The 26,741-nt window shown below is 40.7% G+C and overlaps 1 protein-coding gene and 1 long non-coding RNA gene across 5 annotated transcripts; both read left to right on the top strand.

Annotated features, from left to right (window-relative positions):
* The first annotated feature begins 494 nt into the window (after positions 1–494).
* LOC125718963 (major histocompatibility complex class I-related gene protein-like) lies at positions 495–21,029 on the top strand. 4 transcript variants are annotated; one of them, XM_048993312.1, is made up of 9 exons: positions 593–728; positions 1,877–1,963; positions 2,521–2,696; positions 3,312–3,569; positions 13,248–13,514; positions 13,981–14,265; positions 14,402–14,512; positions 14,620–14,673; positions 19,056–21,029. In XM_048993312.1, the coding sequence occupies exons 3-9, from the start codon at positions 2,606–2,608 to the stop codon at positions 19,097–19,099; spliced, it is 1,110 nt and encodes a 369-aa protein (XP_048849269.1). In that variant the 5' UTR covers positions 593–728; positions 1,877–1,963; positions 2,521–2,605; the 3' UTR covers positions 19,100–21,029. The 4 variants fall into 4 exon arrangements, with proteins under 4 accessions (XP_048849272.1, XP_048849269.1, XP_048849271.1 ...); XM_048993314.1 differs by having other exon boundaries at positions 14,405–14,512; XM_048993313.1 differs by having other exon boundaries at positions 682–728; positions 1,873–1,963.
* LOC125718998 (uncharacterized) lies at positions 5,665–12,089 on the top strand. Its single transcript, XR_007384999.1, has 2 exons — positions 5,665–11,058; positions 11,564–12,089. It is a non-coding gene; the product is annotated as an uncharacterized LOC125718998 (long non-coding RNA).
* Positions 21,030–26,741: the final 5,712 nt, after the last annotated feature.

Genomic DNA, 26,741 nt, shown 5'->3' on the forward strand with positions numbered 1-26,741 from the left:
CAAATCTATTCCCATTATAAGCGGCTGTGTGTCTCAGCATTTGACAACATTGCAATTTGCAACCTTTCGACTTTAGCACACTCCAACTTACGAGGGCCAGAAAACTAAGAGAAAATACTACCCTTTCCCTGCTTAATACTGACCCATGCCTCCAGGTCCATGGCAAGTCAAATTGTGTTTTATTAGTATAAGGCTATATTGTCATAATTCTTAGTAAAAATAATTCAAGATACCTACGATGCAAATCCTGCTAGTAAGAATGATAATTTTTGCTAGTAAGAATTGTATTTTTACTAGTAAAAAGAAACACATGATATATATGTCATATATAGCTTTATAATAAAAATTTTACTAGTAAGAACCCCTATTGTAGATATCTCTAATTGCATTGTGACTAGCAAGAATTCCAGGTTCACATATCCATAACTGAGTTTTTACAAGCAAAAATGTAATTACTGACGCAGTTAGCCTACAACAAAACTGAGGTCAAGGGGCGTGGTTTACTGGAACTGGAAATCGTGCACACATATCCTTACATGTCCCATCCTTGATCATATGCGATCAGGATAATCGTAACTTGCCCTCCCCCCATTACCTGCCGATGGGTGTAGCCTGAATGTCCATATTCCGACATACAAGGAGCTTACATGCGGATTCTGCGTGTTGGGAACCGAGTACCCCGCTTCATTGAAAGCGAAGAAAGCCTGCCGATCAGCATCGGCATCCAGGTTGGTGACATCTGAACGCGAGAGTGCTGGTGTCTGGACAACCAGGTCGGGGTTAGAAACTGTCACAAGAAGTGCGGCTTCCAGATCGATCTAGCTTCACCTGTAGTCTTCAGCATTAAACTATAATTTCAACTGCATTTAGTCTGTTTTACCTTGCCCAATTTGACAAAATAGGCTAACTGTGGTCGTTGTTAACATAGGTAGTTAGATATGTGTTTGAGACCCAGTTAGATGGGTCATGTCTATCTACCATACGATGATTGAAAAAGCTTCTTTATATACATATATCTCTGTAACAAAAGCAAGGCTAAGACGTTTCCCTTGTATACATATGCGCTTTCATTTTCGTTGTATGGAGGCGGAATATCGAAAGTATAAAAACAGAAGCGAAAACTTCGTTAGAAACCTGTACGTATATTGCTGATTATTATTATTAACTTTGAATCTGGAAGTCGCACATGGGAAATTCGTTTTTGTTTGGAGTTCATCATTGAGACCTTTTCTAAGTGAATTTAAACATTGGAACTTATGCACATAATGAAAATGATTTACCATTATTGGTAATTTTTCTTTTACCGTATGTAGCTTTTTTGTAGCTGGACATGCATTCAAAACTGCGCGGTCCACACGTTAACGTTTTTATTTAGATTTTTATTTATTGATTGATTTATTTTGATATTCTATATATGCACCATGTGGGGCCGGCGTGAAATGGCATTTCATGACGCTGTATACCGCAGTATATTGTTGTATTGACAATAAACCTCTCTTGGAATATGACACCTGAATAAAACATCATATTCTTCTCAATACATAGCAGGTATCTCACTATATAGAAAAAAATGAAATTGTGTTGACCCAGATTGATTTAACACCGTAGAAATAGATATTGTACTCGTTACTTTAAATCAGCTGCCAGATTTCCAGTCATTTTGGAGGCCTAAACCTCTCTTAGCCAGGTAAATATCAACTTTTCAATACACATCAGGTATCCAACTATATAGATTATACATTATACTTATAATAATGTTTTCATTTCTAAATCGAGTATACCTTCGGACATATTAGGATTAGGTTTTATAATAGATTATAATTAGACCATGTATATTTACTTGTTAAGGCAAAAAATCTGCATTTAATGTAGAAAGGGACAGCAGCTGGCAAAGGAGTCCTGAGTGAGAGAGACTGCGTCTGCGCGTCTGCACGTCTGCGCATCTGCGCCCGGACAAATACAGGTAAGAGAGGCAATAGGGTGTCCTACAAATATTAATATAGTATATCTGCAAAAATTGTTTAATTCCCCTCCCCAAAGTGTCCTGGTTTTTCACAAGTGATAGATGGCAACCCTAGTCACGATCCTATATGAAGTATAGGTTTAAATTAACATTATGACCATGGAGTGCACTCTGCAATTTATGTTAATCAGTACCGTTTCGCACAAATCTGATTGGATGTGCCAGTGAATCTTAAATTAAGCATGTGTGTGCTGGCTTTGTGGATTGGTTGAGTGTTCACTAGTTTTGTGCTAAGCAGTTGCAGACCCAAGACCCATTTATATAGGTTAATTCTAGGATTGGGGCTGGGAAATCTGATCGTGAATCAGCATAAGAGCTTGCTGGTTTTAAAATGCTTACATTTCCAACTATGCCTCACGACCCTTTCAAAACTTGCCATGACCCAAATTGGGTCGGGACCCATGGGTTAAGAATATCTGCACTAAAGTATACACTGTGATCTACCTCAAACATGGAAACAATATCATGTTTCATTGTCAAATGTTTATTCCCCACAGTTTATATATTTGAATATCAACTTCATATTTAGTGGTTTCCTAATTTTCTGGAATTATAACAATACTTAACCCTCAAACCTTGAAAATGGGGCCCCTATTCAAAGACACATCAGGCTTCATGGTTTTCCCTGCTGTGGCGTTGCTGGTCTTGGGCTCTCCTCATCGCACCTCTTCAGGTAGGACTCAGCTCTGGATTGACATTAGAACTTCACACAGGAGCTCTGTGCATGTCATGCATATAGAAACCTTTCTTTAAAGAGCACCTTAGACTAATTTGCTGTACATGATCACAATATTCAGAGCCAGATGGTATTCCACTCGGTGTACTCGAGCAACATGACCATGACCTAGGAATCACAATATGCAGTGCAGACTAGTTATTTGTGGGGAGTACAAAACATATATAGTGCTAACAAAGAGATTCAGAGATGAGTTGAGCCATGCAGCCGACAGGGAGCAGGGGAAAACACAAAGACCACAGTCAGAGAACATGGGAAAGACATAGAATGGGGCGTTTAGGGTGGATTTGGTCCCTACCAAAGTTGAAACCAAACCAACATCTGTGCAGTACAGTATGTACATTCTACATAGTATTACATACAGTGGGGAAAATAAGTATTTGACACATCAGCATTTTTATCAGTAAGGGGATTTCTAAGCGGGCTATTGACACAAAATTTCCACCATTGTAAAAACCTGAGTGAATATAGCTTGTTGATGTAGTGTGATGCTTGGCCAGTTATAAGAATTTGTGCTGGCCAATAAACAGTCTTTCCTTGTTATATGTACAGAATCCCATTCACTGTCACTCATGGCGACATTCATCTATGGAGAGACCCCATTCCCAGAGCTTACACTGGCAGTGACAGTAAACAATGTCCCAGTTGAGTACTACGACAACAATATTAAGAAAGTTGTTTCACGGAGACACTGGAGGGCCAACAACTCTGTTGAGGATACTAACGGCCTATATTTTGTGGTGGAAAATGTGCACAGAAGTATGAAAAGTCAGACTCATAGTCTGAGGAAGCGCTTCAATCATACCAACGGTATGTCCACTGTTTTAATTTCCTTTTCATTTATCCCTATTCCAACAAAGGCACTTATAATTGAAAGATTGCTGGTTCAAATCCCCAACCACTGAGGTACTCTAAGAAAGGTACTGCCCCCAAGCACTGCTCCCCATGCGCTGAATTAGCTGCCCCCTGCTATATTACTATGTCACCTATGGGTTAAATACAGAGGACACATTTCGTCATTGTTGTGCACTGTGAAGTGTCAGCAATGACCATTGATCACCTAATTCTAAATTATTTTTTGCTACTTTTCTCAGATGCAGGCTATTTGCGTAACCAGTTGACAAAAAAGAAAGCATTTCTAGTCCCACCTCAAAGTATCTAAGTACCAAAAAAGGTACTGGAACTTTTGGTACTGGTACTCGACTGAAGGTCGAGGTACCGAAACTACCATACCAAAAGTACGGTACCTATTGCGGTGGAAAAGAGCCGAAAAAGTCCGAAAAATGTTTTATCTGAACGAATGCGACTTGTCGCACTGACTGGTACATGTGTGATTATCAGACCGATGCATTATATCAAATAACCCCATTTTCCATACTGTTTCAGTTGAAACCAAAAGTTTACATACACTGTATAAAAATACATACAACTTTTTTTTTTCTTACTGTCTGATATTAAATCATACAAAACTCTTTCAGTTTTAGGCCCGTTCGGATTCCCAGAATAATTTATATTTGCTAAATGTCAAGATAATGTGTGAGAGAATTTTTTAGAGATTTTTTTAGTACTTTCTTCAAAGTCAAAAGTTTACATACATTTGCTTAGTATTTGGTAGAATTGCCTTTAAACTGAATGACTTGACGCAAACGCTTTGGGTATCCATCCACAAGCTTCTCACAACAGTTTAATGGAATTTTGGCCCATTCCTCCTGACAGAACTGGTGTAATTGAGTCAGGTTTGTAGGCCGCCTTGCTCTCACACGTCTTTTCAGCTCTGACCACAAATTTTCTATGGGATTGAGATCAGGGCTTTGTGATGGCCACTCCAAAACATTGACTTTGTTGCCCTTAAGCCACTTTGTAACCAATTTTGCAGTATGCTTAGGGTCATTGTCCATTTGGAAGACCCATTTGCGCCCAAGCTTTAACTTCCTGGCTGATGTCTTGAGATGCTGCTTCAATATTTCAACATACTGTTCTTTCTTCATGGTGCCATCTATTTTGTGAGGTGCACCAGTCCCTCCTGCAGCAAAACACCCCCACGACATGATGCTGCCACCTCCGTACTTCACAGTTGGGATGGTGTTCTCAGGCTTGAAGGCTTCCCCCTTTTTCCTCCAAATATGACGATGGTCATTATGGCCAAACAGTTCAATTTTTGTTTCGTCAGACCACAGGACATGTCAATTAGGGTCTTTGTCCCTGTGTGTGTTTGCAAAGTGTAATCTGGCTTTTTTTATGTCGCTTTTGGAGTAATGGCTTTTTCCTCGCTGAGTAGCCTTTCAGCGCATGTCGGTACAGGACTCGTTTCACTGTGGATAGTAATACACTCTTACCAGCTTCAGCCAGCATCCTCAGAAGGTCTTTTGCTTTTGTTCTGGGATTGATACACACATTCCGCACCAAAACACGTTCATCTCTTGGACTCAGGAGCCGTCTCCTTCCTGAGTGGTATGATGGCTGGACATTCCCATGTTGTTTATACTTGCGTATAATTGTTTGAACAGATGAACGTGGCACCTTCAGGTATCTGGAAATTGTTCCCAAGGTTGAACCAGTCTTGTGGAGGTCCACAATTCTCTTCCTGATGTCTTGGCTGATTTCTTTAGACTTTCCTATGGTGTCACAAAAGGAAGCAGTGTGTTGAGGTGTGCCTTTAAATACATCCACAGGTGTGCCTCCAATCAACTCAAGTGGTGTCAGTTAACCTATCAGACGCTTCCAAAGCCATGACATCATCATCTGGGCTTTCCCAATTAGTTTAAAGGCATAGTAACCTTAGTGTATGTAAACTTTTGACTTTGAAGAAAGTACTAAAAAAATCTCTAAAAAATTCTCTCACACATTATCTTGATATTTAGCAAATATAAATTATTTTGGGAATCCGAATGGGCCTAAAACTGAAAGGGTTTTGTATGATTTAATATCAGACAGTAAGAAAAAAAAGTTATATGTCTTTTTATACAGTGTATGTAAACTTTTGGTTTCAACTGTATATCCCGTAGAATGTTATAGTGAGTGTGGAGTTTTTCCCACGAACCACAGGGTGTGGAGAAAGCGTACATGGGATGATGGTCCGTTGCAGGGCACTCAGTGGATGGTACAGACACATCAGTTTACTTAAGCATGTATTTTGGACTGTTGGCAAGGGTTGAAGTGGGCCGAAATGATCCTGAACAGTGATCTAGCACCACTGATTAATATACAAATATATACATGTAATTGTCCATTTCATATGTAATAATGTGCAGCAAATTCATTTTTTTGTGTGCTGCAATCTGACATTCCTTCCAGCTGATGCAACTGAGATACTCTACAAATCAAACAAAAACATGCTTTATTTGAACAAGTACATTGAAATGCTTCTTTACTGACCCCATCTTACTCTTCATAGCTTGGGGGTCACAGTACAAGGTCAGCTAATGTGCAGAACCCCTAGAGCTGGGGGTTAAGGGCCTTGCTCATGGGTCCATGGACATGTGACTCTTCTGCCTAGGCTGGTGCTCGAACAGGTGACCTTCTGATCACAGGCACAGAGGCTTAGCCTGCTGAGCCACTCACCACCCCCACCTGAAACTAATGTCACCCCATGGCCCTGTCCCCACACTCAACATGTCTCCTTTTTCCATTCTCATCCCTACCTTAAGTGGATTTAAACAGTGCTCAACAAATATCACCAAACGCACAAGTTGCTTTATGATAAACTAGGCTATCTGTCTTGCTAGGTACTGGTACAGTCGCTAACACCTTTGACTAGCACTTTGGCTAGCTTAGCTATGGTAATGTTAGGTCCTGCTCAGAATAGGAGCTACCATAGGGATGAGGGGTGCCATTGCTGTAGATGACTGTCAGAAATTCTCTACAAGGGCCCTCCTACCCTGGTCTGTCTATGCTCGCTGTCAGTTCTGGCAGGGAGTGATTTTAGCTCTGCTATTAGTCCCGTTGCTGGAATGAGGCTACATCCACACTGCTATGTTTTCGTTTAAAACACAGGTATTAGTCTCCATTTTCGCTTTTTGTTAACATTCCTCTGGAGTTTTCACCCCAAAAACTTTTGTAAACACTGTTACAGCCATATACTTCTGAAAGCCCCATTTCACAGTTGCAGTCTGGATGAGTAAATACAGAGACTTTTGAAAACAGACTCTAAAAGCGTGCTGTTTGGCCCCAACTCACCACATGGCCCACCCCTGAATCTCTATTTAAACTTACCTAACCTACTTAGCTAATTATAAAAAGTTTTATATTGATTGTTAACACTAATACACATACGCAAAAGCACACATACAAAAGCGATAAACGAAAAATTTTTTTTTAATAAATAACGGCCCCATACTCTGAAGCCAGAGCAGACACACATACACCACCTTCAAATCTCACTATAATTTCCTTTCTAAGTTTGACATTTATTCTCGCTACTTTCCTTTGATTTGCTGCTATCACTGTTCACTTTCTTTGGGGCCATGATTACTGTATGACTAAATGTACTATAGATAAAGTACAAAAACATAGGAACACGGCTTTCATAAGTCGAACTCGGTCAAGAGTGATGAGTGATTCATAGGCATAAACATCCCAGTAGGTCTGTTTGCCTTTGCTTCACCCCTTCAGAGACGCATCTAGATATATACAAGTTTTAGCAGGTTTGTTTTGTTTTGTTATGTTCTTACTTTTGGTTGAGTTGCGGTTAGATTTCTTTCGATCTATAGCTTTCAAGCTCCAAATAGGTAGATTTGAATGTTTTTAGCAGGAAGCAATTTCCAAGATTTAGGTCAAAGTACAAGTTGAAAAAATTCAACAGACCCGTTTGATATCGGAGTTGGTACAGGAGTAACGTTAGCAGTGGGTTCAGTATTCGCCAGACATTCACAGATCTCTCTGTGCGTGTTTGTGAAATTACATGCACCCCCAGAAACGTTTGTAAACACTGTTACAGACCGCAAAGGGAAGGCCTTTTACAGTGCCCAATTTTAATATTTATTGGGGCTTTCCGTCTCTCCCCACCTATATTCTTAACTAACCTCCCTACCCCCCTAGTCCCTAGTTTAAACATTCCTCAACTACTCTACACATACGCCTCCCGCAACACACTGGTTCCCCTCTGGTTCAGATGCTACCCATCCAGCTTGAACAGGTCCCACCTCTTCCAGAAGGTCTTCCAGTGCCCCATAACCCTAAACCTCTCTTCCCTACACCACCCTTTTAGCCGCATTTAATCCCCTTATCTCAGTTAACTTAGCCTGGCTTGCACGTGGCACAGAAAGTATTCCAGAGAATACCACAGTGGATGTTCTGCTTCTAAGCTTATCCACAACTCCTATAAATTTATCCTGCAGAACAGCCCTCCTCCCCTTGCCCATGTCATTGGTGCCAACATGCACCACGACCACTGGATCCAGCCCTCCTGGGGCCAAAAGCCTATCTACACGTCTACGTCTGCAACCTACGGCTAATGGCTGCCATACTCATGGAGTAGCTGTTACTGTAGCGGATCAGCTTCTCCTGATGGTGTCTAATGTCACTCCTTTCAAGGAGCGTATTATGAGACTCGGGCTAAGGCACTCTTTCGGTGTCTTGCCTGTTGTCTCAGTGTATACTCCGATCGCGGTGAGTGATGTCTCATTGAGGGAGACGTTTTACTCTTAACTTCACTCGGTGGTTGATGGCAGACCACGAGGTGACAATCCTCTGGTCTTGGGTGACTTCATTGCGAACACTGGCACTGACAGAGCTGGCTATGAGGCTTGTGTTGGTCCCCCTGGGTGTGGAGACTGAGGTGAGAGTGGCCCCATGTTCCTTGACTTTGCAAAGGTCAGGGGCTGTGGGTGGCTAGGTCCTGGTTCCAGCGTCCTGAGCCACATCATTGGATTTGGTACTCCAGTACTGGTGGTGCAGCAAAGGAGATCGATCACATCCTCGTGGGAAGACGTTGGAGGCTCCTCCAGAACTGCAGGGTCTACAGAAGTGCCCAGTTAGTGAATTCTTACCACAGGCTTGTTGTTGCTACTCTGCTGAATCAGCTTAGATCCAGCAGGCTACCACCTTCTAGGAAAATGAGGCTGGACTGGGCCAGGCTCCAAGATCAAGCTGTTTCTGATGCATTTGTACACAGTTTGTACAACTGTGAACTGAGGAACCGGGAACTGAGGAGGATGGTTGTGAGGGCTCTAAGGGTAGATAAGGAAGCGTTTTTTTAGATGAATCAGTGAGCAGATGACACACCATCTGTGGTCCAGTGACCCACTAGGCTTTTAATGCAAGTTGGACAGAGAAACACATGCATACATGTACACTATAGATCAGTGGTCACCAGCCCTGCTCCTGGAGCTCTAACACCCTGTAGAGCTTAGTGCAGCACTAATTCAACACACCTGATACAGATAAGTATAGGAGCCTGCTATGCTGTAGCTAAGCTGACTGTAACACTGAGGTATTACTGAAGGGCCTACTTATCTGTATCATTTGTGTTAAATTAGGGCTGTACCTAAACTCTGCAGGGTGCTAGATCTCTAAGAGCAGGGTTGATGACCACTGCTATAGAAAAACTGGAACGGATTGAACTTTGATCACAGACTATAATATACAGAAATAGCAGTATGTCTAGCCTAATTATTACAACTAATTAAGTCCCTTGGCAATAAACAGACCTTTGTATTTAAATAATTGGTAACGCATTTACTGCACCTTCATAATGCTTTTATATTGCATTCATAAAATGTTCAGTGGACCTTCATAATGTATTCATTAAGTGTTCATAAAACATTCACAAACATCATGTATGTATACCTTAACATCCTAAGATCCCTTAACAGCTGTAATATACATTAATAACAAGCACTGTATAATAATAACATTGTAATTGTATAATCAAGTAATGTTCGTTATTAATGTACAGTGGTGCCTTGGTTTGCGGCATAATTCGTTCCGGAAATGTGCTCGTAATCCAAAGCACTCGTATATCAAAGCGAATTTTCCCATTATAAATAATGGAAACTTAGATGATTCGTTACACAACTCAAAAATATTCATATAAAAATTATTAATACAAAGTATAAAGTAAAAATACATAAAACAAATTAACCTGTACTTTACCTCTGAAAAGAATTGTGGATGGTGTGATGGAGGCGAGAGAGAGAAGAGGAGGGTTATTTTGTAGGACGACTTTCACTATAACGGAATCACTGCTATCTGTCGGCTCACTGGAATCTTTTTCTTTTTGTGCATCTTTAACAAAGAACCTTTCCAATGACAGCTGCTTTTGTCTCCTTTTCGATTTCACGGAAATGTGACATTGCATTGTCGTTAAACAGATTCATTGCTCACACTGCTACGCCCTTATTCGGGTGGTGCTTTTCTACTAAATTTTGACTATACGAGTGAGGCACACCAACAGACTAAGCATGGGAAACGATTACCCACAATCCCACAGCAAGAGAGAGAGAAAGAGAAGAAGCATTGGCTCAGTTGTGACTGCGTTACGCTACACTGTAAAAAAAGACAAATTTTTCAGAATTTTAAACGTATATTTACGCACAGTTCGTAAAATAACAGAGAAATCCCTTCAGTGAAACTGGACAATTTCTTTTCTGTATTTTTACAGAAATTAGACTTATGGTTACATGCTTTATCTGTAAAATTTTAATGTTTTTACTGTACCAACATGTGCTCTTGTTTTATTAAAGCGCAACAGCACTTTTTTGTGAATTTTCTTTCATTAACTTTAATTTTGCATTCAATGTATATAAAATCTACATTGGTTAACCGTTCTAAAACCTGTTGCACATTTCATTCTTAAACATATATCCACCACAATTGTACTGTGTTGTTGTATATATATTAAATGGTTTGTGTAGAGTTAAGGTTACAAACATTACAAAAAATAATAAAAAAAAATAGATAATATGGGGAATGTACGAGTCACCGAATTTGTATTTAGTGTAATTATATTATTAAATAATTACTCATCGAATGCTTAATTCCGAGTCGGCAAGTAGATAAAAGTAGATTGTCATAGCTCAGTTTATAGCGTGCTTATCTTAACATGAACAATCAAGAGCGTTTATATTGGACCTAAAGAGATTTATAACTTCTACATTCACAAAAGGTCTATACTGTGATGGACCGGACGCTTCCGGTCGCAACTAGTTTCAAACTTGTGCGCATACGCAGAGGTCAGTGGAAGGCTCTATTTATCTGTTTAAAGAAATAAAAGGTTTGCAGATCAGAACTGATGGGATCATCTGAGAATTGATACAAGAAAGCGCTACAAAGTCAGAGAAGGACTAAGACACATATTAAGGTATGTATATTTAGACTTTTTAAAATATATGCTTTGTTTGACAGTGTTGCCACCAGGCACATTTCGCGTATGCACCGATTGCAAAGGAACAGACCGTTGGAAATCATAGAAGTTTTAGATTTGAATGGATTAGATAATTCGCCAAATAATAAAAGCACAGCTAAACTCACAGGTCAGATAAGGACCGGGGAAAACTGGTCAGTGTAAGATATAGTTTATTCCTTAGTATTAACGGTTGGTTGCGTTGTTTTATTTTGCAGATAGATAATATTATATTAAGACTATTGTAGACATAGCTAATGTTAAACATGTTATAATTAGCTAACGTGAAATACTAGCGTATCATTTGTAATATTAACATAAACATGTAACATTATGTAAATATTTTTAAGAAAGTGTCTACCATTACCCTGTTACGAAATATATATTCACAGTTGCTAATTATGCATTACAAAATGGTGATTTCTGCATTTGGTTTCTGATTTCGATTTTTTTCCCCCCTCAGATACTCAGATTCCATCAGATACCATATTGACCATCTTGTCTGAAGTAAGTTCAATGTAATGAGCAACTGTTCCTTCAACATTTTGAGATGTCAAGTTTGCAGCATTCAAGTGCCATTTTTGTGACAGTGCATTTATGTCCTTGAAAAGATATGTAAATCACCAAATTAACCCAGAAAGGGGCTTCAAGGTGGAGAAAGGAGCAAAAAGACAAGCTGTGAATTCAAATGTTCTGTCTCTTATTTCAAAAATAGCTGACTTTGAGTGGAGGGAGTAACATAAGTTGCCCTCACTATGCGATCTCTGAACATTGTAAATAACAAAAGTGATTATACTTCTTTTGTTCTGCACAAGGCTTTTGCCAGTTTATGTAAGCATCTTTCTGTGCTTGGTATTTTTGAGCTTGTTTATGTGAGCATTTTTATGTGAGTACTTTATTTAGATGTTAAAATGTATTAACACATTTGAAGACAGTTAATGTCAGTTATAATGTTTTTGAAAGTTGTTAATAAACTGGACTTAACTGAATATCTGTGTAATGTGTCATTCATTTCCCCAAAAACATGTAATTTTTTAATCAGTATGCTACCAATACAACAAAATGCATTGTATTTTATTGGTAGCTGAGCATTTGTAGGTTTATGTACACAAGAGGGGGCAGCATGTGGGTGCAGTGATTAGCACTGTTGCCTCACACCTCTGGGTTCCAGGTTCAAGTCTCCACCTGGGTCACATGTGTGCAGAGTTTGCATGTTCTCCCCATGTCGTCGTGGGGTTTCCTCCGGTTTCCTCCCACAGTCCAAAAACATGCTGAGGCTAAATTGCCCGTAGGTGTGCATGTGTGAGTGAATGGTGTGTGAGTGTGCCCTGCGATGAGCTGGCCCCCCATACTGGGTTGTTCCCTGCCTCGTGCCCATTGCTTCTGGGATAGGCTCCAGACCCCCCGTGACCCAGTAGGATAAGTGGTTTAGAAAATGGATGGATGGATATATAAGTAAGTCGTGATCTCGAGAAAATGGGAATAAAATAATGAGTATCCTCTCTGGACTACATTTCAGTATGTATGGAAAAAACATTTAAAAACAACGTGAAAACGTTTTAACATAGCAGGAGGTATCCTGAGTCATGTGTCCTTTTTCCCCACTACACCAGATCTTAGAGTTCCTCTGCCTGCCAGATCCCACTTTAACCCCTGGGAGAATATGCCCATTAAAAAACCCTGCATGCACATGGACCTGGGAGTGAGAATCAAACCTAATCCGTCCCCTGGGGCGTGAAGCGCTTGTGCTGCTTACTGCTAATGTCCTGTTTGTTTTAATCTGTTCACATTAATTTAGCCAACATTTAGGCCTATTTCAGAGCTTGTCAGGAGAGGAAACCAATGTACTTTCTAGACCCTAAAACTTTTTGCTTCTGATGCAAGTTTTCTGTGCAAAGTTGCTGCTGTCTGCTTATATCACAGATTTTATCTGCATCATTGAAATGATTTTCTTGTGGATCTGAAAAACTAAATATTCTTTAGCACATGTATTTCTTTTCCGTAAATGAACATGAAATCACTGAAATCTGAACATCAGATCTGTAAATTGTATTTCCATTAAATGCTCTTCATTCAGCTCTATCTTCGTAACAGCTGCCAATTGCTGAAAGAATAACTGGGAAAATGTCCCCTTCTGTTTGTTACAGGGATTTGTATTTCTCAGAAATTCGCTGCATGTACCTTGGAAGGTGACAGCCTGAGCCAGTTCTTCCTCCGAGATGCTTATGAGGGCGAGGAGACGAGGACCTATGACATCCTGGAGCAAAGATACAATCCACGTGTGCCAGAGTTGATCTGGACCAAGTTAAAAATGGAAGCTAAAAAGCTGACTTACATAAATGTATACCAGCCTCTTTGTCTTAAATTGTTAAGGCAATACCTCCAGCAGGACAAGAATGTGTTAATGAGAAGAGGTACAGAGCACAGAGGTCTTTTTAATACCTGTCAGATGCCAAAAAGTGTTTTTTCTGATGTGTCTGTTAGTCTGGATGATGAGAGCATTAGGGGGTGGTTCATGGGGCAGAACTGCCCTCTCACGTGTCTTTATTTGCAGACTTAATTTTGCTAGTAGTTCTGTTTATGGCTTTGTAATATCTAAACTCTGTAATAATAACACTTCATCCAAGTGAAAACTGGCACAGAGAGAGATGGTGACCTACATTTTTCATTTTAAATATTTTTTTTTATTTTTGAAATTGGCTCCAGTTAACGTAATTGATCAATTACTGAAAGTGTATGCTATTGATGTTTCATACAGTTGCTGAAATTTTCTGTAATTTTGCAGAATACTGATTTAGTTATGTATCTTAATGCCTTTACTACTAAGTGGACAGTTATTAAGTATCACCGGTACCATGGAAATGCTCATGTACTCTGCAGAGCGACCCAGGATCAGGGTGATCCAGAAGAGCGATCCAGGCACTGGAGGAGCACAGGTGTGCTGCTTGGCCACTGGCTTCTTTCCCCGGCACATCAACATGACCCTGCTGAGAGATGGCCAGCCCCTCCCAGAGCAGGATCTGACAGGCGGGGAAGTGCTGCCCAATGGAGACGGAACATTCCAGATGAGGAAGAGCCTCAGTGTCAGTGAGCAGCAGTTGAAGGAGAAGCACCTGTACATCTGTACAGTCACACATCTGGACAGGAGGGAAAACTTTGGATTGGGTGTGTTTGTTTAAAAGAGCAACTCCCACATCTTCTGGTCTATGACTTGCCAAGAGTGTTTGGTAGAAGAAACACAGGCCTGTTACCATGGCAATATGGCTGTTTGCATATGACATGTGACTCTGATGTGTGTCAGCAGAACCAGAAGATCATCCAGATATTATCCTCATCACTGTCCTCGTAGTGACTGTCCTTGCAGTGATTGTTCTGGTTGTAGCCATCATACTTTATAGGAGAAGACACAATGGTGAGTAGGCATTAGTTAAATCTGGTATGTAGCTGTTCTGGTTTTTTACTTGTCTAGTGTATTTTAAATTTCCTTTATACTGAACACTTGGTATAATTGCATTCCAGGTGCACCGGATCCATGTCAAACCTCTGCTACTGTAAGATACACTGCAGCCCACAGTAAGTGACTCATTTGTAGTTATAGACCTTGATGAACCTGACAGTTCTATTGTCATCCGCCATCTTGTCACCTTATTGGGCTTTTTGTGGGTCATCTCTTCTCACACTCCATAAACACTCCTCTCTTTCTCTCTCTCTAATGACCATTGAACAATATTTATGTCTTGAGTTGCCTGGAATTAACTCTACTTATTTTCGGTGTCGAAGACCATGCGGGTCTAACAATGATTTCTGTTTGCTGCCAGTGAAATCTCCATAAAGCCTCTTTTCCACATTTGAGTTCAGAGCTAGCATTTACAGACTTCAGTACATGTTGCACAATAGCATGCTGGTTATCAAGAATTATATAAGATTAGACAAGACAGAAAAGTGAATGGCTCTTTGGCTTTTATGCAGCTGACAACAGATATAAAACTTGAGGCATATGATGTCATTGCTATCATTAAAAAGGTGAAGTATACTAGGGATCTGGGCTAGTAGATGTCAGGTGCTTCAACTTTCTTTCATAAGAACATAAGAACTATACAAACGAGAGGAGGCCATTCGACCCATCAAGCTCGCTTGGGGAGAACTTAACTAATAGCTCAGATCAAATCTTATCTAGCTCTGATTTAAAGGAACCCAAGAATTCAGCTTGCACTACGTTATCAGGAAGACTATTCCATACTCTGACTACGCGCTGTGTAAAGAAGTGCTTCCTTAAATCCAGTTTGAAATGTTCTCCCGCTAATTTCCACCTATGGCCACGAGTTTGTGTATTTGAACTAATGCTGAAGTAACTATTTGGTTGAACAGCATCCAAACCTGTTAGAATCTTATATACCTGGATCATGTCGCCCCTCAGTCTCCTTTGCTTGAGACTGAAAAGATTTAGCTCAAGTAACCTTTCCTCGTATGACATTCCTCTAAGACCAGGAATCATTTTTGTGGCCCTACGCTGCACCTTTTCTAAGGCCACAATGTCCTTTTTAAGATATGGTGATCAAACCTGCACACAATATTGTAGGTGAGGTCTCACCAAGGACTTGTATAATCTTAGCATTACCTCCCTTGACTTATATTCCACACACCTGAGGGTATATCCCAGCATCCTATTGGCCTTTTTTATTGCTTCCCCACACTGGCGAGAATGGGACATGGAAGCATCAACATACACACCAAGGTCTTTTTCATGATCAGCTACCTTCATTTCAGTGGGACCCATAAAATACCTGTACTTTATATTTCTGCTCCCTACATGGAGTACCTTACATTTGTCTACGTTAAATTTCATCTGCCAGGTATCAGCCCAGTCACTAATTAAATCAAGATCCCGCTGTAGCTTCTGAGCCGCTAATTCAGTATCTGCTACACCACCCACCTTGGTGTCATCTGCAAATTTCACCAGTTTACTGTATATATTGATATCTATATCATTTATGTAAATTAGAAACAATAGTGGTCCTAAAATCGAACCCTGCGGTACCCCACTATGGACACAGGCCCACTGTGACATTGTGCCTCTTATAACTACTCGCTGTTTCCTATCTGTTAAACAGTTATCAATCCAGGTCGCTACAGAACCTAAAATACCTGTCGCTTTGAGTTTAAGTAGGAGCCTCTTGTGGGGGACAACATCAAAAGCCTTTTGGAAATCTAAGTAGATGACATCATAGGCCTTCTTATCATCAACTTCCTGAGTAGCTTCATCTTTGTGATTCCAAGCGTACACATAGCTATTAAGAAAATAATAACCTAAGATTATTATTCAAGGGCCACTAAAGCAGCAAATAGTTATTAGAGGCACAATGTCACAGTGGGCCTGTGTTCATAGTGGGGTACTGCAGGGTTCAGTTTTAGGATCACAATTGTTCTTAATTTAGATTAATAATATTGACAGCAATACATACAGTAAACTGGCTAAATTTGCAGATGACACCAAGGTAGGTGGTGTAGCAGATACTGATCTAGCAGCACAGAGGCTACAAAGGGATCTTGATTTTATTAGCGACTGGGGCTAATACCTGGCAGATGAAATTTAACATAGATAAATGTAAGGTAATCCATGCAGGGAGCAGAAATATGTGACTCGTCGCCACGAAATGAGTCTTAAGTCGCACTGGTAGAACTGCACCCATAAGACTCATTTCGTGGTGATGGGTCACATATAAAGTACAGATATTCTATGGGTTCCACTGAAATAAAGGTAGCTGATTACAAGAAAGATCTCGGTGTGTATGTTGATGCTTCCACTCTCACCAATGTGGAGAAGCAATAAAAAAGGCCAATAATATGTTGCCTTGGAAAAGGTGTAATATAAGGCTATAAGATTCCTGGTCTTAGAGGAATGTCTTATGATGAGAGGTTAGCTGAGCTGAATCTGTGGCCTGTACTACGAAGGGGGGGGGTAACTGGCTTATCGGGGTAACTTTACGAGTAACTTGATGACGTGTGGTGTAACTTCGCGATTAACCCGTACTACGAAAGGTAGGTAGGTTTTAGTCGAGGCATGTTGCTATGGCAATTTACTCTAAGTCTCAAAACTGCTCGGAGCAGTTTTTGTTCTTGGTTAAGTCGATGTTTCCGCGTAAGCCAGCCCTACAGTATATGAGCACCGCCCCTCCCACTACCGGCGTAACTGGAAGATCCATTGGCGCACGAATCGTGAGGGGATCTTTCTGTCGATATGTATGAAATGGAGCAATGGCATATAATCTGCATACAATGTATTAATTAATAACTGTTAGAGAGAAAGTTATTCTGAAAACCCAAGGGGTGTGTATTGTTCCCCGTCGTCCATGGATCAAAGCATACTTCATTACATTCATAACATCATTGCAGCTGACAGGACATATTATATTATCTATAAATACGATTTTGCACAAATCACGAAATGGTTTGAAGCGCAAAAATAATCGGTGTACATCGTTGCCTGTGTACTGGACATCACAATTCTGTAATTAAAAACGCCCCACCTTACTTCCGTTAAATGTTATTAAAGCCAGAAAACTGAATATCGAATATGTTAACCGCGATGACAGACTCCTAGTCGTTTTTTCATTACACAAACAGTATTTCAATTCTTTTCAGACAATACTTCATAGTCTAATACTTGGTTGTGAGATATTTTAGACCATGTTTTATGACCATGAAAATGTACTTATGCATTTACTCGGTCGTCAATACGTTGCCAACAAGCCTGCTTGCTTTTCTTGGCTGCAGTGGTATTGGACCTTCTTTGCAGCATTGATTTAAACTCCTCATAACCCTGCATAATGAGCATGCACTCTGCCTCAGTAAAGTATGGAGCTCGCGCCATGACTCAAACAGTGCCTTGCTCTGCGATCGTGCTCCATTTATGTGAACGCGCACAAGCACCGATTAAGTTTACACCGATTGAACAAATCAACTTCTTAACTGGCATCATAGTACTGATTAGCCCCGATTTATTCAACCCGATTTTGTCAACCTCGCGTTCACAACTTACCTCGGGGTTAAGTCTGATTTGGTAAAACCCCCTTCGTAGTACAGGCCACTGTTTAGCCTCAAGCAAAGGAGACTAAGGGGGGACATGATCCAGGTATAAGGTTCTAATAGGTCTGTATGCTGTTGACATGGCTATTTCAATATCAGTTTAAATACTAGAACTCTTGGCAATAAGTGGAAATTAGCGGGAGAACATTTTAAAATGAATTTGACGAAGCACTTCTTTACACAGCATGTAGTTAGATTATGGAATAGCCTTCCTATTAGTGTAGCGCAAGCTAAAACCCTGGGTTCTTTAAATCAGAGCTAGATAAGATTTTAACAACTCTGAGCTATTAGTTGAGTTCTCCCCAAGCTTGATGGGCTAAATGGCCTCCTCTTGTTTGTAAATTTCTTATGTGTCATGCCCGGCTCGTCCGATCCTCATGGGTGCCACGCCCCCTAATTATCCGCATGTGCTTCCCCAATCATGCTCAGCTGTACCTTGTTGTTTCTCCATGTCTTTGTTCTATATCAGTCCACGTCTTGCCCTGTCCGAGGTCCGTCATTGATGTTAGTATCGTTGCGATGTCCTGTTCTCCCTGTAGCCATCTCCCCCTTAATAAATCCCCAGGTTTCCCCGTATTCTGCCTGCCTGCCTCGTCCTTCCCTGCCTCCTGCCCACCTACCTGCCCGTCCTCACCCGTGAAACCTGACATTATGTTCTTATGATCAGAAATCTTCTATCTGGTTTTTGTTTAAAACAGGAAAATGAGATGCAATACAAATTATAGCAGAGATATAATTATGTTTTTTTTATCGCCTGAAAAATATATACAATCGCTGTAATAAATTACTGGTTGTTATAGTTTTGATATGACATTTTTTTTCCATCTAAGGTGGTAGGCCAGTGCAGTAATAGAACTTCTGCTTTTCAGAAACTGAGCAGAGTGACTCCACATCCATCTCCTCCAGCTCATAACACATTCCCTGCACATCGGGTTCATTGCTGGTCAAGCCTGGAAATTCTGTGAAGAGGAGCTTCAATCTGGACAGTATCCTAATCAAGCCAGCAGCCTGTGTGGCCCAGGCCTTGTAAGCATCGCACTTTAACAGGAACGTGACCGACAGCCCTTGCTGAGTGGATGTGTATCATTCTGTAACATACAGAATGCCAAAGCTCGCCTCCACATTTTTTCATGTATCATATAGCATAACTCCGGGGAGGAAACCTGTTACAGAAATGAAGTAGCTTGATGGTGCCTGTGAATAAATCTGTTCTTCATCCACCTAAGCCTGAATTCTGCTTTTAGCGAATACAGCTGCATTCCATAAAACGTGTTTCAGTCTCACTGTTTCACAAAAGAGCCGTTTGACTGGTCACTACATATGAGTGGCTGAAGCTCAGCACATTTCTATTAATATGCTAATTAAATGTGTGACAAAACAGAGTCTCCTTTTTGTTCTCACACCATGCTTATTCAATATTGTATGCCTCACCACTGTTAAGTTAAAGTTGGAATTATATTTTGTGGAACTGGTTTCCTTGGAGTTACAAAAAAAAATCATCTTTTTATGACAATTTAGCAGAAACCTAATTTCCAAGACTATCAAATCAAATGATCTTATGTTGTATTTTTGTAGCACAAAATTTCAAATTTACGTTCATCATGACATCCAGATAAAATAATTTTAACCAACAAATATGAAGCACATTAGCAGTTCATTAAAAGAAGCAGAAGTATGTTCAACAATCTCACACTATTACAACTTCATGATTTAAACGTTGCAGATATCTATTGACCTTACCATATGTCCTGTATTGAGGTTGTGAGGGAGACACATTGGCAGCCAATGGTATTTCTAATGATTGACACAACATGCAGGACATTAGTAGCAGGGAAGAGTGATTTTTTTTTTGATCCAAGTAATTCTATTCTCCAAAAAGTCACTGATATTTTGTTGAATAGCTAGGACAACATAATTTCAGTTCCCAAACCTCTTCTCAGGGGAACCACAGCCATTCCGTTATTTTGTCAAATTTTACTCCCCAGATGTTGCAGCTGCAGACGAAATGGATGTTTCTGTGTTCTATAATACAGGAAGTTATGAGATAAAAATGCTTCTTCAATAAATCAAACAATATTTATGGTGACAAGAATCATGGGATGAAGACGGTGCTGAGAATGACTTGAATTTTACATTCAATGACACAGAAAAGTGAACTTTTATCTGCTTCCGAGCGTGATTGGACAACCTGCTAACGCAGTCATGCAGCAACTTGAAGACCATGCTGTTGCCTCCACTCCTGCTTTCGCACATGCATAACTGTCCCCGCTAGGGTTGCAATAGTATGAGATTACGGTGTGATAACTTTCTCAGGAAATATCAGTTTCACGATATCATGAAAATGGTATTTCACAATTATTAGTTGTCCAAAGCATGTAATACTATGGACCACTATTGTTTTTGTTAGGATTTTTCTCTTTTATTATTCTTTTCCTTTCCCAAAATTGAAATGGGCAGCCTAAACTGTAAACCTAGACCTACCAAATCTGATGAGGTGTTGATTCCTGCCCACTATTCAGACAATTCTACCCAACCTTGACAGTCAATGGCACAGTATTTTACGTTCTGCCCTTTATTTCCTGACCCGTTAGGCCTAGACTTACACTATTTATCTTCACTAATTATTATAATAACTAAAATTGTCCTGCCCCGATCATCCATTCCTTCCGTGTGCCATGCCCCCTCGTTAACCCCGCGTGGATTCCCCGTGTTCACCAGCTGTTTCCTGCTGCCGTCCTTAGTCCAATGTATTTAATCCGTGTTTCAGTTTGTTTCCCCAGTCTGGTTACTGTATTGTCAGTCTACGTTTGCTTCACCTTTCATTAAAAACCCCGTTTCCTCGACTTCTGGTGTCCTGTGCTTCTGTCTGTGCTCCGGGCACCTTATTGCATGACAAAAATCTACAACCCCAAATCAGAAAAAGTTGGGACAGGGTGGAAAATGTGAATAAAAAAATAAAGCAGTAATTCACAAATGTCCCTTAACTTTTATTTCATTGCAGACAGTATGAACACAAGATAATTCATGTATTTTTTGGTCAACATCATCTGATTTGTAAATAAACATCCATTCTTGCCATTCAGGCCTGCAACACATTCCAAAAAAAGTTGGGATGGGGGCAATTCAGGGGTAGTAATGAGGCATAATAACTAAATAATGATGTGATTTGAAACTGGTGATGTTAACAGGTGATTGCAATCATGATTCAGTACAATAGCAGCATCGAGGAAAGGCCTACTCCTTTAGGAGCAAAGATGGGCTGAGGATCGCCAGTTTGCCATCAAGTGCGGGCAAAAATCCTTGAAATGATGAAGAAAAACATTTCTCAAAGAAAGATAGGAAGAGATTTGGGCATTCCTCCCTCTACAGTAAATAACATAGTGAAAAGAATCAGGGAATCTGGAGAAATCACCGTGCGCAAAGGCCAAGGGCGCAAGCCTAAACTGAATGGCCGTGATCTTACTTTTGTGAACCAATCCTAGGTTTTCCAACCAATCAAAACAAATATGTTATCTGACCGATCAGGTCCCTGAGCTGATTAATAATTAATTAAAAAATTCTCTTGATCTGGCAGCTGGGACACATGGTCCAACATTTGCCTACCACATGCCTACTAGCCACACCCAAATTGTACCTTAATCACCAATTTTCATCAGACAGCTGTAATTCAACAAAGCCTTAGTCTGTCTTCACAAATTTTAAATCCTACCTCCCATGGTCATTCTGGGGTTGCAGTAAAGGACTTACCACATCTCAGCAATAGGGGTTGCTACAATTAAAAATTGCTTATATTTCTTGACCTCCTTGTCCAGTGTCATGCCCGGCTCGTCCACTCCTCGTGTGTGCCACGCCCCCTGATTACCCACATGTACTTCCCTGATTGTCTCCAGCGTTGTCTGATTTCCATGCTTAGTCTTTGTGTATTTAAGTCCTGGTCTGACCTGTTCCCCTTGTCCGTCATTGTGCTGTTAACTGTGGTTAACTGTGGTTTGGTGATGGCTGTCCTGTTGATGTTCCCAGTTCCCGTATTAAACCCTAGTTACCCCGATCTCGACCTGTCTGCCTGCTGCTTGCTTGCCTTACCCGCACGATCGCCACATACTACCGCCCTGATCGTGACATCCAGTCCAAGTGAAACTTAGCACATATGTTCTACCACCAAGCCTGAGGTGCAGTCATATATTACTGGCTACAAATACCCTTGTATATGACTGAGAATCATGAAATCTGGTGTAATGATATAATATTCTTTCCATTACTCAGACCAGAGTAAACACACAGGTTGGGCTTTTGGTGGTGCTACACACGTGGACAAAATTGTTGGTACCCTTCAGTAAATGAAAGAAAAACTCAAAATGGTCACAGAAATAACTTTAATCTGACAAAAGTAATAATAAATAAAAATTCTATGAAATTTAACTAATAAAAGTCAGACATTGATTTTCAACCATGCTTCAACAGAATTAATAAAAAAAAAAACTCATGAAACAGGCCTGGACAAAAATGATGGTACCCCTAGAAAAGACTGAAAATAATGTGACCAAAGGGACATGTTAATCCAAGGTGTGTCCACTAATCAGCATCACAGGTGTCTACAATCTTGTAATCAGTCAGTGGACCTATATATAGGGCTCCAGGTAGTCACTGTGTTGTTTGGTGACATGGTGTGTACCACACTCAACATGGACCAGAGGAAGCGAAGGAAAGAGTTGTCTCAGGAGATTAGAAAGAAAATTACAGATAAGCATGTCAAAGGTAAAGGCTATAAGACCATCTCGAAGCAGCTTGATGTTCCTGTGACTACAGTTGCACATATTATTCAGAAATTTAAGATCCATGGGACTGTAGCCAACCTCCCTGGACGTGGCCGCAGGAGGAAAATTGATGACAAAACAAAGAGACGGATAATACGAATGGTAACAAAAGAGCCCAGAAAAACTTCTAAAGAGATCCAAGGTGAACTTCAAGCTCAAGGAACATGAGTGTCAGATCGCACCATCCGTCGTTGTTTGAGCCAAAGTGGACTTCATGGGAGACGACCAAGGAGGACACCATTGTTGAAAACAAGTCATAAAAAAGCCAGACTGGAATTTGCCAAACTACATGTGGACAAGCCACAAAGATTCTGGGAGAATGTCCTATGGACAGATGAGACAAAAATTGAACTTTTTGCCAAGGCACATCAGCTCTATGTTCACAGACGGAAAAATGAAGCATATCAAGAAAAGAACACTGTCCCTTCTGTGAAACATGGAGGAGGCTCTGTTATGTTCTGGGGCTGCTTTGCTGCATCTGGCACAGGGTGTCTTGAATCTGTGCAGGGTACAATGAAATCTCAAGACTATCAAGGGATTCTAGAGAGAAATGTGCTGGCCAGTGTCAGAAAGCTTGGTCTCAGTCGCAGGTCATGGGTCTTGCAACAGGACAATGACCCAAAACACACAGCTAAAAACACCCAAGAATGGCTACGAGGAAAACATTGGACTATTCTAAAGTGGCCTTCTATGAGCCCTGACCTCAATCCTATTGAGCATCTTTGGAAGGAGCTGAAACATGCCGTCTGGAAAAGGCACCCTTCAAACCTGAGACAACTGGAGCAGTTTGCTCATGAGGAGTGGGCCAAAATACCTGCTGAGAAGTGCAGAAGTCTCATTGACAGTTACAGGAATCGTTTGATTGCAGTGATTGCCTAAAAAGGTTGTGCAACAAAATATTAAGTTAGGGGTACCATCATTTTTGTCCAGGCCTGTTTCATGAGTTTTTTTTTTTTATTAATTCTGTTGAAGCATGGTTAAAAATCAATGTCTGACTTTTATTAGTTAAATTTCATAGAATTTTTATTTATTATCACTTTTGTCAGATTAAAGTTATTTCTGTGACCATTGTGAGTTTTTCTTTCATTGACTGAAGGGTACCAACAATTTTGTCCACGTGTGTATAGCACCCATAGTCCGTAGGCCTTTATACAGTAATGTAGATATTATAAAGTCATACATACACAAAGTGCTTCCATACTGACTACACCTTAATTTACAAACATTCTAATGGAGCACTGGATGTTAAATGCGGCCAAAGCGTCTATTTAGGTCATAGTACTTGAACCCCAATTATTGGCGCCTGTGGCTATATTTATTATTATTGTACAAATGCCCCAGTAATTATTATACATATACATTGTCATGCCCGGCTCGTCCGATCCTCGTGTGTGCCACGCCCCCTGATTATCCACGTGTGCTTCACCAATCTTGCCCAGCTGTGTCGTATTATATTCGCCCAGTCTCGTCTATTTGAGTCCACATCTTGCCCTGGTTTTGGTCCGTCATTGACGTTGTGTCCTTTATGCTATGTTTCCTAGTCGCTGTTTCCCCGGTCTCCCCAATAAATCCCTGGTTTTCCCCGTCCTTTGCCTGCCTGCGTTGTCCTTCCCTACCTTCTGCCTGCTATGCTGCCTGCCTTCACCCGAGGTACATAACATATATAATGTTTTAAATTAGATTTTTTTTTACATATAAACAAGTAAACACAAAAAAGAGGAAACAACCAGGGTTGGAAAACAAATACAAATCATAACTCTAAACAACATGCACAGTAGGGATGACATATAATGGTTGCACAGAACAATTATACAAATTGAAGAATAGTAGCATAGAAATCAATGATGATGATGCTAATTTGTAACATTGTATAGATTAAAGATATACGTCTTAACTGGTCTCTGATTTTGCATTGTGTTTATAGAATTGTTTTTAGAATCTGAAGAACCGCAGAGGCCTGTTTACCGCATGGAAATAAAATGCATGTGTATTTTTAAACAAAAAAAAACGTAAACATAATACATATTATGCTCATTGTGAAAATAGAAACTAATAAGCCCTGCATGATAACTATACGCTGCATACTGGACTATCGCTAAAGTAACACTTCAACATATAAATCCTGTCAGGGCCCGCAGCCATGGTAGAGGAAGAGGTACTCTTCAGTCCTACTTTCACTATGTCCTTGGCCCGGCCTAAAAGGTGACTCGGGATCGTGCTTGCCTTTTCTGACTCATGGTCTTCTGTAAGTACCATTACATCTATCCATTCCTGGACAGTGTACTTGTCACTTCCATCCCCTTTGAACATAGGTGGCTCTTTTATATCTGACCTAACGATCCCACTGACATTGGGAAGGTCAGAGGAAACTGTCGGAGTTTCACCTTTAGCTTGACTCAGCACTATAGGTTGTGTTGACCCACTAGTGTCCTGAAAAGCTAATATGCGACTAGCTATAAACTCACCAATCTGACATCCCGGCTGTCCTATCAGCTCCCGCAACTGATCTACAACATTATCATCACCACAAGCTGGGGTGGAGCAGCTTGGTTTTGGTTGCATACAGTTGGGACTAACACCTGGGCCTATGGCACTAGTTGGTATCTGCAACATTGGTACAGCACCAGAACTTACATCCGTTCTAGGCTGTGACCCACCTCGTCCTGCTAATGGAGTGAACACATCAAATGTCGCTTGACCTCTACCAGTCATAATGAGCGGTAATGATATGAGATCACAACAGAATACAACTGAATACAGAGAAAAAGGGAAAAACATATGTATATAAACCAAATCGCTCTTAACCCAGAGATTGCATTTACAGGTGTCCTTTAACTGCCATTCAATCTGCAATAACGGTTGTCCAGTCACACAGCAATACCTTCAGCTTCATAAGCTCACTGCTTGATCCGGCGATCTGCAGCAGCTGATCAAGAAGAATCCGAGTCACGGCACCAGTTTTATGTAGCAGATTTGAAATGGCAGAGACCAGAACCTCGGCTGGATTTGCCAGCGATTTCCCAGGCTTTGCCAGAAAGGGGAAAAATAAGGCAGAAGCGCAAAGGATGGGAAAAGATACCGGAGATCTTCCTTGGGGCTGTCTCTATCTCCACTGCCTGCCCTGCTACATGTCGGGAGGAACCCCTCCCTTTTCTGAATCTGGAGGTGTTCACGAATGACGTCATCACCTCACTTTCATCGGAGCGATTGCCCAAAGTCTGTTTTGCTGCCACCACCTCCGTGAGCATCACCGAAGCTCGCTCTGCTGCCGCTGCCCCCGAGAAGAAGCCAGAGGCTCGTCTGCCTGCCGCTACTGTTGTGGTTTTTCCTTCCCCGCTAATCAGGAGTCAGGAGCCACTTGTGAAGATCTTCAGATTCAGTCTTTATTGCAACAATGAAGTTACAATCAAGGCTGGACACTTAAAGTGTGTCCAATACTGTTTTACGCCAATTTTTATACATTTTCTTACTGTGTAACAATATCTCGTCACTTAAGCATCATCATTCCCTCAACCATTCACCATCGTTGTTTTCTCCCTTGATCCACACCCCTAGATGATAAGTTTGTCAATCATCTCATTTACTGTTTGGTGCCTTGGCTGAACATAATGGTGGCGTGACCATCTCTACTCGTTTATTTTTTTTAAATACCCAGCCATGAACTTTTGGTGAACTCAGGCGAATTCCTTCCTTCAGTAGCAAACCTTGGCAGCTTCTGCTTGTTGCACATTGTCTGGCTAG

Source organism: Brienomyrus brachyistius, chromosome 23 (assembly GCF_023856365.1).
Source record: "Brienomyrus brachyistius isolate T26 chromosome 23, BBRACH_0.4, whole genome shotgun sequence".
Classification (NCBI taxonomy): Eukaryota; Metazoa; Chordata; class Actinopteri; order Osteoglossiformes; family Mormyridae; genus Brienomyrus; species Brienomyrus brachyistius.

Coding starts and splice junctions, on each gene's coding strand:
- LOC125718963 (XM_048993312.1), top strand. CDS start 2,606: ATGGGGCCCCTATTCAAAGACACATCAGGCTTCATGGTTTTCCCTGCT. Junction 14,513..14,619: donor TTATAGGAGAAGACACAATG/GTGAGTAGGCAT, acceptor ATTGCATTCCAG/GTGCACCGGATCCATGTCAA. Junction 14,674..19,055: donor AAGATACACTGCAGCCCACA/GTAAGTGACTCA, acceptor TCTGCTTTTCAG/AAACTGAGCAGAGTGACTCC.